Source organism: Bison bison, unplaced genomic scaffold (genome assembly GCF_000754665.1).
Source record: "Bison bison bison isolate TAMUID 2011002044 unplaced genomic scaffold, Bison_UMD1.0 scf7180017864037, whole genome shotgun sequence".
Classification (NCBI taxonomy): Eukaryota; Metazoa; Chordata; class Mammalia; order Artiodactyla; family Bovidae; genus Bison; species Bison bison.
The window spans coordinates 12461014-12475132 of NW_011494609.1; the positions used below are offsets into that span (position 1 = coordinate 12461014).

The 14119-nt window shown below is 36.2% G+C and overlaps 1 protein-coding gene across 2 annotated transcripts in view; it reads left to right on the forward strand.

Moving 5' to 3' along the window:
• ATP2C1 (ATPase, Ca++ transporting, type 2C, member 1) overlaps positions 1 to 14119 on the forward strand; it is a 126824-nt gene that overhangs the window by 80144 nt on the left and 32561 nt on the right. For both annotated transcript variants that reach the window (XM_010834971.1, XM_010834970.1), the window contains exons 8-12: positions 380 to 535; positions 1587 to 1655; positions 2596 to 2671; positions 5341 to 5407; positions 10864 to 10988. In XM_010834971.1, coding sequence (XP_010833273.1) covers positions 380 to 535; positions 1587 to 1655; positions 2596 to 2671; positions 5341 to 5407; positions 10864 to 10988 — 493 coding nt within the window. The remainder of the gene's footprint in view (positions 1 to 379; positions 536 to 1586; positions 1656 to 2595; positions 2672 to 5340; positions 5408 to 10863; positions 10989 to 14119) is intronic.

Consider the following 14119-nt stretch of genomic DNA (forward strand, 5'->3'; position numbering starts at 1 on the left):
ACTGGAGTTTCAGCTTTAGCATCATTCCTTCCAAAGAAATCCCAGGGCTGATCTCCTTCAGAATGGACTGGTTGGATCTCCTTGCAGTTCAAGTCTAGATAGAGATTGTTTTAGCTAGTGTCTCCTTATCCCTACTTGTATTTTGAAGTTCAGGCTAATTTTGTCTCATGGGTCTGTCAACCTTGCAAGTCAAAATTTTTTTGACTTAGCTTCATTTTTAAATATGATTTTTGAGTAATGGATATGGTAAAAGTTTTGGGTAATTTGTAATGGGGAGGATATTTGCAGAAGAAATGGTGATTACAGACTCCTTAGATTTTAATTTTAGCAGAAGGAGTTTTCAGACTTGAACTGACTAGAGTGCTTTATGTTCCCCAAGGCTGTGGATCTTTCTGTTGATGAGTCCAGCTTGACAGGAGAGACAACACCTTGTTCTAAGGTGACAGCTCCTCAGCCGGCTGCTACTAATGGAGATCTTGCATCAAGAAGTAACATTGCCTTCATGGGAACACTGGTCAGATGTGGCAAAGCAAAGGTAAATTTCCATTCTTGTTTTGAAGATAACAGTTCCTTCATTTTCAACCATTTTCTCAGTTCTTTTTTTGGCTAATTTTATGTGGATCTTTAAAAAATATACGAGGAAGAAACAGCAGAATTGAACATAGTCCTTGACAGCTCTTTGTGCAACTAAGGGTAAGCTGTGTCCCTGAGATAAAATACAACCATAGTTCTTCCATTTACCAGGCAATTTTTTTTTTTTTTTTTTAGATAGAAACAGTGGCTTATGGATATGTTCACCATTGGTTGAATAAAATTTCAATTTAGTTGATATGGTACTAGCTATAATATTCTGACTGTGTATCATTCAGCTACTGATTTCAAATATTTTATTTACTGGATTCTGTGTTGTGCTGTGCTTAGTCGCTCAGTTGTGTCTGACTCTTTGTGACCCCACAGACTATAGCCCGCCAGGCTCCTCTATCAATGGGGATTCTCCAGGCAGAAATACTGGAGTTAGTTGCCATGCCCTCCTCCAGGGGATCTTCCCAACTCAGGGATTGAACCCAGACCTGTTGTACTGCAGGCAGTTATTCTTTACAATCTGAGCCACCAGGGAAGCCCAAGAATACTGGAGTGGGTAGTCTATCCCTCCTCCAGGGAATCTTCCCAACCCAGGAATCTAACTGGGGTCTCTTGCGTTAAAGGCAGATTTTTTACCAGCTGAGCTACCAGGGAAGCCCTTACTGGGTTCTAATATTACACAAATATAAAAGGCTTTATTCACTAGTATTTGTTGGGGAAACATTAAATGTTTGAGTAATAAGAAAGGTTCAAATTTCAGAAATATTAATATAGACCGGAAAATGGGCCTCAGAACTGAGTCATTGATAAATTTAATGAGGTGTTTGTTTTTAGGGATCTATGGTAACCTTGGAAGTAAATTTCCAAAGGCAATCCTGGGTATATTATGTCAGACATGTTGACTTATGGGTAGCTTTGGAGAAAAGAAATGAAGGGGTTTTGTTTTCATTTGAGAAAGGTGATTCCATCTGAATGTAAATACGATTTCTTGTTTTTTCCTTTAGGGTATTGTCATTGGAACAGGAGAAAATTCTGAATTCGGAGAAGTTTTTAAAATGATGCAAGCAGAAGAAGTGAGTATTTAGTTTATGTTTTGGTTTCAAATCTGAAATATTCTCCGTTTTAAGTAGGGGAAAACAGAACATTGGAGGATTATTTTATTACTTTCAAAAGTAGTATTTTATTCAGAATATCAGTTGTCTGTGCTTAAAAGCATAATTGGAAGGCTTGTAATTGGAAGGGCTTGAATTAATATTGTTAATACTCTGAAACATTCTGATATTTATTCATTGTTTACAGGAGAAAAAAGATTTATGGCCAGTTATTTGTAAGGCTAATTATTTTTACCAATTACTTTTATCATATGAATTTTAAAGATTAGTTTAAAATCTTTATATTCTAAAGCACAACTAAATAGTATATTTGTGCTTTAGAATATATCTTCTGCCAAAATTCCCAGCTTGACATAATTGCAGGTATCTGGAGAAAAAAATGATTGCAAAGTGAAATAAATAACTTGTACGATATCCTTGTTTAAGGTTATTGAAAATCAGTTCTTTCATTTAAAATATCTCCTTATATATAAAAAAGAAAGTGCATTCTACAGTATCATTTTCTCAGGTAACCTTCTGAGATTCCCGGATGTGATGCAGTGCGTAAAATCATCTCAACCTTGGCAGTAGAGGGATTGCCAGAGACCAGGGACCCAGCAGGATAAAAAGATCGGTTACAAGCATGTTTGTGGATCTAGAAAGGAAAAAGTAGAAAAGTGAGGAGCAGCTGATGATATTGAAATCCTGGGGAAGCTGCTAGGGAGAATAGATTTTCTCCAAAGAGGCACAGAGAGCACAGACCTTTTCAAATAAACAGGTTTTTAAAAGTCTAGGCCTCCCACTTTCCTCGCTGAAGGAGTCGTGCATGTCATGAGTGTGTGAAGCACTTAGAGGCCCTGGCACATAGTAAAGCTGACTAAATTTAGGTAATTGTGGTGACACTCTTCTCCAATTTGTCAAGGCACCAAAAACCCCTCTGCAGAAGAGCATGGACCTCTTAGGAAAACAACTTTCCTTTTACTCCTTTGGTATAATAGGTAAGAGAAGAGTGAGTATGTATATCTCATAATATTTACTTAGGTTTTCTTTTTTGAGTGGGAAGTGGGAGTTAGGTACATACTTAAAAAATCCATTAATTCATTCATGTGTTAAGCTACTATTACTTTTTTTAAACTGTTAAACTAATCCCTAGCCATTGTCCTTTTCTACAAAGATAGAAATCTGTAATTCCTATAATCAAAGAACCTTTCTATAAACATTTTAGTATGTCTTTCTAGTCTTCAATAAAATATGATAGTATTGTGTTACGACTGCTTTTCTTTTTTGTTTCGTGCATCCCATCATAAACATCTTGTCATTAAATAGATGCTCACCTTAAACAAATTTAAAGATTGTGTAGTATTATGAGTGTATGTATACACATGTAAAAAGTCAGCACTCTTTTTAGATGTTTGTGTAGGTCTTTAAAACTTTTAAAAATTGTATAAGTGATTGTTCAGTGCAGATATCTTGTTATAAACTGCTCTTATTTCCATAGGATAAATTCCTGAAAGTGATATTATTGGGTCAAAGAGTGGTGGTTTTGTAATTTTTGGCATGTTTTTAAAGGCTTTTCTTTGCTGTTGCCAAATAATACCCTACCTCAACAAAAAAAGTGTCTCTCTTCCAGCACTGTTGCCGACTTTTTTGTTTATTTCAAAATTTATTATTTGAGAAACTGAGCACTTTGTCATATATATCTTACAACTTTTTTATTTTATTCTATTTTATGAACTGCCAGTCTGTTTCTTTTGTGGCTTAAGCCTTAGATTGGTCACACCTCTTTGTATAATTAGGATATAATCCTTTTGTTGTTTAAGTTAGAAATGCATTTTTTTCCCTTGATTTTTAAGTTGCTTTTGAGGGCTGTATAATAAACTTGGTAGGGAGGGGAGAGATGTGTGTAATGAAACACTCTCTTGCCTGAGATTCTGATCACACCCTCCTACTGATAATCTCTGCAGTTAGGTTTCTGTGTTCCATTCATAAAGGCTTTTCCAACCCCCTGTGGGAAAATGTTTATGTTTATTTAAACATCACTCTTAATTTTTGACACTTAATTTTACTATTTTATTTAGAATTTATTTTAGTATAAGATTTAGGGTAGAGTTAGTACTCTTTTACTAAAAATTTATTTATCCTGGTACCAGAAGTTCTATATTCCATTCTTTATTCATGGAGTTGAAATGACATCTTTATTATAGCATTAAACACATCAATTTTGGAGTCTTTTTCTTTAATTCTTCCACGATGTTATTTTAATTTTTCTTGCTAACTTTAAAAATAATGCAATTTTAGCTGTACAGTTGCAATAAAATAATTCTTTAAGTATTAATTCTGTTGATCCATTTTTCATTATTGTAAGCAAAGTAAAAAGTGGGAAGGTTGTTTTGTTCATTTGTTTAAATGGTGTGTCTCATAGCTCCCTTCATTTGGTTCTGCTGTTTATTTTTTAGAATTTATAGTCAGTTTGATAAATTGAAAGGAAGTTTAGCCAATTAAACCTTTCCAGTTTATGTAACACTTTACCATGAAACCACCTCAAATTTTTTGAAAAAAAATTGTCAGCTTTTTGATTCCATGGTTCTAATATAATGCATTGGACATATATTTTCTTGTTAGTATGAAATAGGAGAAGGGTCAAGATCAAAATCAAGGGTCAGCAGACTTTTTGGTAAAGGGACAGATTGTAAATATTTTAGCCTTTGGTTCATACTTTCAGTGATGGAAATACTCAGCTCTTTTGTCAGCACAAAAGCAACACAACACAAATGGATATTGCTGTGTTCCAAAAAATTATTTACAAAAACACATAGGAGGGGCACAGATTGTAGTTTGTTTGACCCTGGTATAATTCATCAGACATAATTCCTTTTATCAGGGTAGTATTTGGGATGGGATCTGAGAAGATCACAATCTGGATCATTATTTTTGTAATTGCAGAAAGATGAAGGAAATCTTGTTTTAAATGTACATGTTGATCTAGAATACAAAGTTACTTTGTTTTATTAAGACTCTGATGCTGTGTTTTTCCTCACAAAACCAGTGGTACATCCCTTCCCCTCACTTTCTTTTTCAAAGATAAAGATTGAAAAATAGAGTAAAGAATCAGTTGTTTCGTATATGTTAATTGCTTTTTAACTTTCAAATACTGCAAAGTTAATAATTTTTAAATGTTAATTGCTGTTTTAGCTGTCTTACATCATCTCTGGGCTGAGTCCTAAATACTTCTTGGTTTGCAGCACAAATTTAATGTGTAGTATCTGGGTATTGAGTTATGAGAAGTAAAGTTCTAGGGTTTATTTTTTGCAAACCTCACAGTTAATAGAAAACCTACATGTATGCGCTGCCTTCTTTTTTTCCCCCATTGTACAAAAATACTGGTAATGTTCTCTTATATTGGGAACTTTCAGATATTATTACTTTAAAGGATGGGTGGCAGCAAAAGGTAAAACTGTAGGTGTGTGCATGCATACACAGCTTTAACCTTAATATTAATTTAATCTTCCCTCCTTAATGGAGTTTTATAAAATCTTGCAACTGTGATCTGATAAACTTTCCCTTTTATATCAAGGAACTTTTGCTGCCCTCAGTTTGTTGTTCTATCCTTTGTATGCTCAGGTGATTTTATATAAAAGGGAAAAATAGCTGTTTGATTCTGTTATAGGTATCATCATGTTGGTTGGCTGGTTGCTAGGAAAAGACATATTGGAAATGTTTACTATTAGTGTAAGGTAAGTTCTAATGGTTTGTTTATAATTTGAAGTCTTTTGCCTCTCATTTTTTTTGTTTGGCATAGCTTATATTTCATTATGGGTTTTATATGAGCACATAAGAGTATATTAAGTGTACTTAAATAGTTCAGAATTCATATATTGAAATGAGCTCTAGGAAAATGAAAACCTACATGTATACAGTGGAGAAACTCCACACTACATATCTGGTATTACCAACCAAATATTGCATTTTTAAACTTAGACAATCAAGGATCACCAAACTGAAATCTAGGAGCATGAGAAAGAAAGACCACAATATGGAAACTGAATAATCAACTCAGAGGAAAACCAAATATGCAGGAATAGAAGAAAAATTGAAAATGAACAGAAAAGTATTCATATTTTCAGAGATTTGCGAAGAGATTGCATTCGTGACAGACAAATTGTTTTAGAAAAGGATCACAGGACCCACATTTTTTTTCTTTTTTAGTTATTAAGTTTATGATTTTTAAGAGGCATCCCTGGTGGTCCAGTCGTTAAGACTTTGCCTTCTAGTGCAGGAGGTATGAGTTTGATCCCTGGTTGGGTGGCTGAGATCCCACATGCCTTTTGGCCAAAAAACCAGAAGAGAAACAGTAGAAGCAATATAGAACAAATTCAATAAGACTTTAGAAATGGTCTACATAAAAAAAAAAATCTTAAAAAGATTATGATTACTGAAATTAAAAACTCAGCTTAAAAATTGTAAGTCAAAATGGTCTCCCCAAAATAGAATAAAATGTCCAAAACAGAGGAGATAAAAGTGTCAAAGAGAATAATTCAATACATGCCATATCTCAGTAAAAGGAGTTTTAAAAAGAGATAAGAAATTATATAAGAAATGAAGCAAGACATGAATCTTTATACATCGAAGGGATCCTCCAGATGCCAAGCAGGAGGACCAAAACTCCAGCTTAGAAACATCATTGTGAAAGTCAAGAAAACAGGTCCAGGTCGTGTGTAAAGGAAGGAAAATTTGACTTGTATCATACTTCTCATTAGCAACTGCAGTTTCCATCACAGGGTGTTTTTAGTCTCCACTAAGACTTCACCTCACAAGACTTTCCTAGGTCATACCTGGTACCTGTGTCCTGAACACCACAGGGCAACTTCCTCTTCTGAGAGTGTTCCTGCAGCAGTCCCTGCAGCAGTTCAAACAAGCAGACGAGATGACCATGTGAGGGCCGGAGCTGTCCTGGGTTAAAATGCTTCATATTCTGTAGGAACCAACATCTCTGGAAACACACACTTTCCAGGATGCCTGATAGGACCATGTCCAGTTATGAGATTCACCACAATCGGGAAACCCAAAGCTATGGCTTCCTATAAGATAATTATAATTTTTCCAATCCATAGATAATTTATTGGTCAGGAGATCCTTTTATCATAAGCAGTAATTTATTGGTCAGGAGATCCTTTTATCATAAGCAGTGTTGCCTAGCAACATAGTTGCTATACTGTCACCACTAAGGGAACAAAGCTAGAGATTTAACCAAATAGAGAAGGGAAAAAGGATTTTTTAAAAACCTTCATCCACAGCCAATTTGAATTAAAGGAGAAGAAAGTGGGGCAGTACAATTAAAACATGGGGGAATTGATTTTAAATCTATAAATCTAGGACTAGCGAAAGTATCAATTCAGGGTAAGCAAGTAGTCAGAAAATATATTCCTTACCTACTCCTGTATGAATTCTAGAAAATCAAGAGTGTAAGAAAGGAAGACAATGTTGTATAGGGTGTAAGAAAAAGTGGGACTCACTCAGTCCTCTATGGAGAAATTCTGGATGACAGCTCTGTGATAGGTCTAGCAAGTAATAGTTAGGCTTTTAGAATAAAAACCAGTGGATTAAAAAAAAAAATCAAATGGAGTACAAGGAATAACTAGGATGAATAAGTTAAAAGATATTTGTGATAGAGTGAAGGAGTATAGTTCTTCCTTGGAGGAGCAAAAATGCAACTTGAAATTCTTGGCTTCAATATATGTAAAAAAGCATTGGGTTAAATATAAAATGAATTTAAAATTAGGCATGAATTTTATTAATCATTGGCATATCATCTGTTGGACTCATGTTTTTTTAGAGTATTTTTTAAAGAGTACTTCATGAAGATTAACGCATCATTACTTTTATTCCTACCTCAGGGTCCTCCAAGAGATCAAACATTTAAACCATTTTTTAATAGAATAAAACTCATTCTATTTCACAATGACCATATGAGTCTATTGCATTTTTATAAATTTTAAAATACACATGGGATCTTTAGTGACTTTATTTTTCCTGTGTCTTGAAATATCTTGCTTTCTTGTTACCCTAACAGTAATTTTAACAAGTATTTCCAACTGTGCTAAAAATGAGTAAAACAATGAGAAAGCAGAAGAATAAATAGCTTTTAAAACTACTGTCCAACTCTTTGTGACCCCATGGACTGTATAGTCCAAGCCAGAATACTAGAATGGGTAGCCTTTCCCTTCTTCAGGGGATCTTCCCAACCCAGGGATCTAACCTAGGTCTCCCACATTACAGGTGTATTCTTTACCAGCTGAACGACAACGGAAGCCCTAGAATACTGAAGTGGGTAGCCTGTCCCTTCTGTAATAATAAATCATTATTATTATTTTATGCTTCAATTATCTTATTATTTTGCCCATAGTATTATATTGTCATTTAAAAAGGTATAAAAGGAGTCTGGGGATAAAATTTTGGGGGTTTTCTTGCATTCATTAAACAAATTTGAGAAATTGAGTTTTTTTGTTTTTTTTTTTTTTACCATAATGACAAATAAGAATTGACAGAAGAGTTTTCATAATTATTACACAAACCAGAAGATGAATGCAAAGCAGCAACCACTCTAGGCTATAATGATGAAGGTGAAATTGAATCATTATAAAATGAAATCTCAGAACCAAACCCTTGGATGATGATACTCTAGATTTTCTCAGACTCCTGAATTAATGACTAATTTTTTTTTTTTCACCTGCACTGTGTGGCTTGTGGGATCTTAGTTTCCTGACCAGAGATTAAACCTGGGCCATGGCAGTGAAAGCGCTGTGTCCTAATTCACTGGACCACCAGGGAATTCACTGAACTGCTTTATTTTTAAGGATAAAAGGAGAAGGACAGACATTCTCTTATAGGTAATCATTCTGTAGCAAGGAATTTGTCATGTAGTATTGTGTTACAAAGAAGATGACTCTCCTAAAAGTTATGAGTCATCAGCATTTTCAGAAGTGTTACATTTTAGAGAGAGATGCAAACAGAGGAACCAGAACTGATAAACCTACGACCTGTTAAAAATGGTTTTTTAATTTGAAATCACTATTTTGTAAGGTAAATGTGTTCTAGGTTTATTCGTGACAGTTCATGAGCAGTTGCATTCAAAGGACATGATCCAGTTCAGATATATATACTTTCAAATCCAAGAGTATAGTTTGGGGTTAAAATCCAAATAAAAATTTATGAAGTTTTTCGTAATCCGTTCTGTTCCTTTGTAAGTTATTTATAAAATGATTTAAATACAAAAGAATGAGAAGGTCCATTGGATCTAAGTTATAAATGATGCTGGCTGTCTTTGCTGATACAGTGAGAGTTAATGGAAGCATAAGTAAAGAAGATTCTATTTGTACTTAGAGGTTCAAAAGAGAAAATGAAGAATTAATGATGACACATATTTCTTGGTTATACAGTGTGTGTACTATTCAGCCAGTAATTATAAATATTATTTATTGGATTTTAGCTTTTAGAATCAACGTATAAAAAATTGATGATGGCTGTAGAACATGGTGTAATGATAGGCAAGTTAAAAGTGTGAAGTGAAGTCACTCAGTCGTGTCCAACTCTTTGTGACCCCGTGGACTGTAGCCTACCAGGTTCCTCTGTCCATGGGATTTTTCAGGCAAGAATACTAGAGTGGGTTGCCATTTCCTTCTCCAGATCTTCCCGACCAGGGATAGAATCTGGGTCTCCCGCATTGTAGGCAGACATTTTACCATCTGAGCCACCAGGGAAGTCCATTGGCAGGTCGGTATAAACCCCTGACAGGGTTTCTGCCATAAGCCGTATGAGGTCACCATGGAACCGCTGAGCAGGGCTCCTCATTTGCTTCGCACAGAGTGTGCCGTTCATTCACACAAGCACACTGTAGAGTTAGTAAAGTACAGCAGAAAACATGTTTGTTAGGAGAATAAAGAACTAGAGCTCCAAACCACTTTACCTTGTCCTGAGGAATCTCAGACAAGCCCTCAAGATGAAAGGTTGCTGCTGAACCACAAAAGACACTGGGATTCTTGGCCTTCGGAGGAGAAGAATTGAATCTGGGGCCAGTGACCAGGCTTGATTGCTCAGAGCTTTTGTGTAATAAAGTTTTATTAGAGTATAAAAGAGAGAGAGAAAGCTTCTGACACAGACATCAGAAGGGGGCAGAAACAAGTTAGATCATGCTAAAGAAAAAGTTGGTAATAGAAATTGAGCAGTAGAGGTGGGTGCAGGGAGCAGTGTTAGAGTGAAGGATGGATGTGTACCTACCTGTCCTCATCTGTGCCAGAGTCAGGGGGTAATACCGGGAATGGGACAAGTGGAGTTTTAATGTGAATGTTTTTTTTTTTTAATATTATGAAGAGAAATAAGTAATTTTTTGTTGTGATAAAATGCACATACCAGTAAAATACTCCCTTTTAAAGTATGCAGTACAGTGGTGTTAAGTACATTCATATTGTTACCACCATCACCAACATCGTTACCACCATCACCAACATCTAGTGTTGGAACTTTTAAATCACCCCTGAAAGAAAACACTGTGCCTGTTCATTCCCCATTCTGCCCTCTCCTTGCCTTCTGGTAGCCACTAAACAGATTTCTGTCTTTTTGGATTTGCTTATTCCTGACATCTCATATAAGTGAAATCTTGCAACATGTGTCCTGCTGCTTTCCTTAGCATGATGTTTTCAAGGTTTTTCCATTTTTAGCATGAATCATACTCTATTCTTTTTTATGTGCTCCCTTGTACGGGCATACACCACAATTTAACATTCATCAATTGTTGAACATTTGGGCTCTTTCCATCTTTTGAGTATGAATAATGGTGCTTTGAACATTCATGTGCAAGTTTTTGTGTGAACACCTGTTACTATATATATGGATGAGGAAACTAAACTACAGGGGTGGTAGCATAATAGCTTAAGGTAAAAATTGAAGCTTGGAGTAGAAATCTAGGCAGTGTGAATGAAGTAAGAATGTATATTCTTTAATCACTGTGCTTAATCTGGTAGCTTGTAGGTAGCCAATAAATGTTAATCAATTTTTCCACATACTAAGTAAGGCCTTTTATGGGTTTGACAGCATTGATTTTACATTATTTAGTCTCTGAGTAACAGCTAATTGAAATTATTGTTATGGGTACTACTGAATTTATACTTAAATGCTGTGTCTTTGTTGGCTACAGTTTGGCTGTAGCAGCAATTCCTGAAGGTCTTCCCATTGTGGTCACAGTGACTCTAGCCCTTGGTGTTATGAGAATGGTGAAGAAGAGGGCGATTGTGAAAAAACTACCTATTGTTGAAACTCTGGGTAAGTCTCTGGTTAGAGCATACTTGTCCATTGACATGTTAGTTTACATTAACAGAGATCTTAAGGTTTTATAGCTTTTGTGCTAGAGGTTTACATGGTGGTGGTGGACATACAGCAATGTTGAGGATGGTTTTACTAACCAAAAAAGGTCATTAAAAATTCATATCACTCAGGTAAGAGAACTTTAAATCTTTCTGCATCATGGAGTGTTCTAATGCTTAAATCATGTTTAAAAAAAAATAAAGTAACTTTCAGTTCAGGATGGCGGAGTAGAAGGAAATGCACGTGCTCATCTCCTGTGTGAGCACCAAAATTGCAACTAGCTGTTGAAGGAGAACACTGGAACCCACCAAAAAATGATATCTCATGTTCAAAGACAAACAAGAAGCCACAATGAGATGGTAGGATGGCACAATCATGATAAAAACCAAAGCCCATACCTGCTGGGTGAGTGATGCACAGTCTGGAGAACAATAATACCAAAGAAGTTCTTGCACTATTGTGAAGATTCTGAACCCCACATCAGGCTTCAGACCCTGGGGATCCGACAAAAGGGATGGGAATTGATAGCTTATGGTGAACAGTTCAGATTCATGATCTGAAGGAGACAATTTTGCTTCGGGACCAGAGACTTGGCTTCAGTCACTCAAAACTTGGTGGGGTAAAAGATTTATTACAGTAAAAAAGGGATAGAGAAAGCTTCTGACACAGACATCAGAAGGGGGCAGAGAGTGCCTCACAGGCTAGTCTTATCAAGGCCTTACATACTTTCTGGTTACTTTTATGTTGGTTACTAACAACCAACAATAGAAAGGTCTTACCAGATTCACTCCCACAACATATATCTTAAGATAACAGGATTAGTCAGAAGGTTCTTAAGAAGAAACATGTTCTGGAGCAACATGCGTTGTTATTATATAATCATTAGTACAGAGTAAGTAAGGAAAAACATACCCATAGTAAGGGAAAACATACCCTTGAGTAAGATGAGTTGTTTTCTTGTGTAATCATTAGCTCTGGGCTTAAAGAAAACTAGTCTTGGAAGAAATAGATTGTTGCCATAAAAACTCAAAGCTTAAGGAAAAAACATGTGACTAGGATGAAGGAATGTAGAGGGAAAAAAAGTTTGTCCCTTTTTCCTTCTTGAGGGCCCTGGACTCCTTATCAACCTACCTAGGAATTAACTCTTTCAGAATCCCCAGGTAATCTGACCTTGAAGGCCCGAAGAATTTGATTATAGGACTTCCACAGGACTAGGGGAAAGAGAGGCTCCAGTTTTGGAGGGCACAAAGAAAATCTTGCCTGCACCAAGACCCAGAGGAAAGGAACAGTGACCCCATAGGAGACTGAACCAAAAATACCCACTAGTGTTGGAGGGTCTCCTGTGGAGGTGTGGGTGGGGGCTCACCACAGGGATGGGGGCATTGGTAGTAGCAGTCTGGGAAGGTCCCTCCTTGGGCTAATTCCTCTTGGAGGTCACTTTTAACTCTACTATAGAGCCTTAGATCCTAGGGCTGGGTCACCTCAGGCCAGATAACTACCAGGAAGGGAGACAACCCCAACCGTCAGCAGATAATTGGATTAATGCTTTACTGAACAAGGTTCTGCCCACCAGAGCAAGACCCAGTTTTTCCCACTGCCACACCCTCCCATCAGGAAGCTTACGCAAGCCTCTTAGCCTCTTCCATCAGTAGGCAGACAGAAGAAGCAAGAACAGACACAGTCCCAACAGCAGCTAAAACAAAAACCACTTTCGAGAAAGTTAGGATGAGAAAGTAGAAAGTTGTGTCCCAGATGAAGGGACAAGGTAAGATCTCAGAAGAACAACTAAATGAAGTGGAGATAGGCAATCTTCCAGAAAAAGAATTTAGAATAATGATAGTGAAGATGATTCAGGATCTTGGGAAAACAATGGAGAAGATGCAAGAAATGTTTACCAAAGACCTGAAAGAACTAGAGAACAAGCAAACCGAGATGAATAATACACTAGAAGGAATCAATCACAGAATAACTGAAGCAGAAGAATGGATAAATGACTTGGAGGACAGAATGATGGAAATCACTGCCACAGAACAGAATATAGAAAAAAGAATGAAAAGAAATTAAGACAGCCTAAGAGATCTCTGGGACAACTTAAATGCACCAACATTCTCATTACAGGGGTCCCAAAAGGAGAAGGAAGAGAGAAAGGACCTGAGAAAATATTTGAAGAGATAATAGCTGAAAACTTTACTAATGTGGGAAAGGAGATAGTCAACCAAGTCCAGGAAGCACAGAGAGTCCCAGACAGGATAAAGCCAAGGAGGAACACACAAGACAGACAAAAATGAAAGAGATAGATAAAATATGTTAAAAGCAACAAAGGAAAAATGACAAATATCACACAAGGGAACTCCCATCAAGTATCAGCTGAAATTCTCAAAATTTCTCAAGCCAGAGGCAGCGGCACCACATTTAAAATGATGAAAGGGAAGAACTTGCAACCAAGAATACCCAGCAAATTTCCCCTTCAGATTTGAAGGCAAAATCAAAAGCTTTCCCAGAAAAGCAAAAGTTAAAAGAATTCAGCACCACCAGTCCAACTTTACAACAAATACTAAAGGAACTTCTCTAGGCAGGAAACAAAAGAGAAGGAAAATACCTACAGAAAATAAGTCCAAAACAATTAAGAAAACGGTAACAGGTTTATACATATCAATAATTACCTTAAATGTAAATGGATTAAATGCACCAACCAAAGACATAGACTGGCTGGGTGGATGAAAACATGTGCATGTATGCACTCCACTTACCACATCACTCTGCTTGACCCCCCACCTCAAATTGTATGTAATTATTTTATATTGTTAAATTAATCATGTTCCTATTATGGCTTGCAATTGTAGTTATCTTTTATTTTTTGTCTGGCTGTTGAGTGTGAAAACTGATAAACATCTTTTACTGTTGTGATTATGTAACTTACTTAATACCTTTGTATCATGATTGGTCAACAGAAGAATAGTAGAACTCTGTATCACCAACATTAGGCTCTATTAGAAAAACCTGTGATCACTTTTTAAAACCTAAATGTAGATCAGAATTATCTTGAAATGTTTTGAAAAGTCCAAATGCTCAGGTATTGCTTTTTTTCC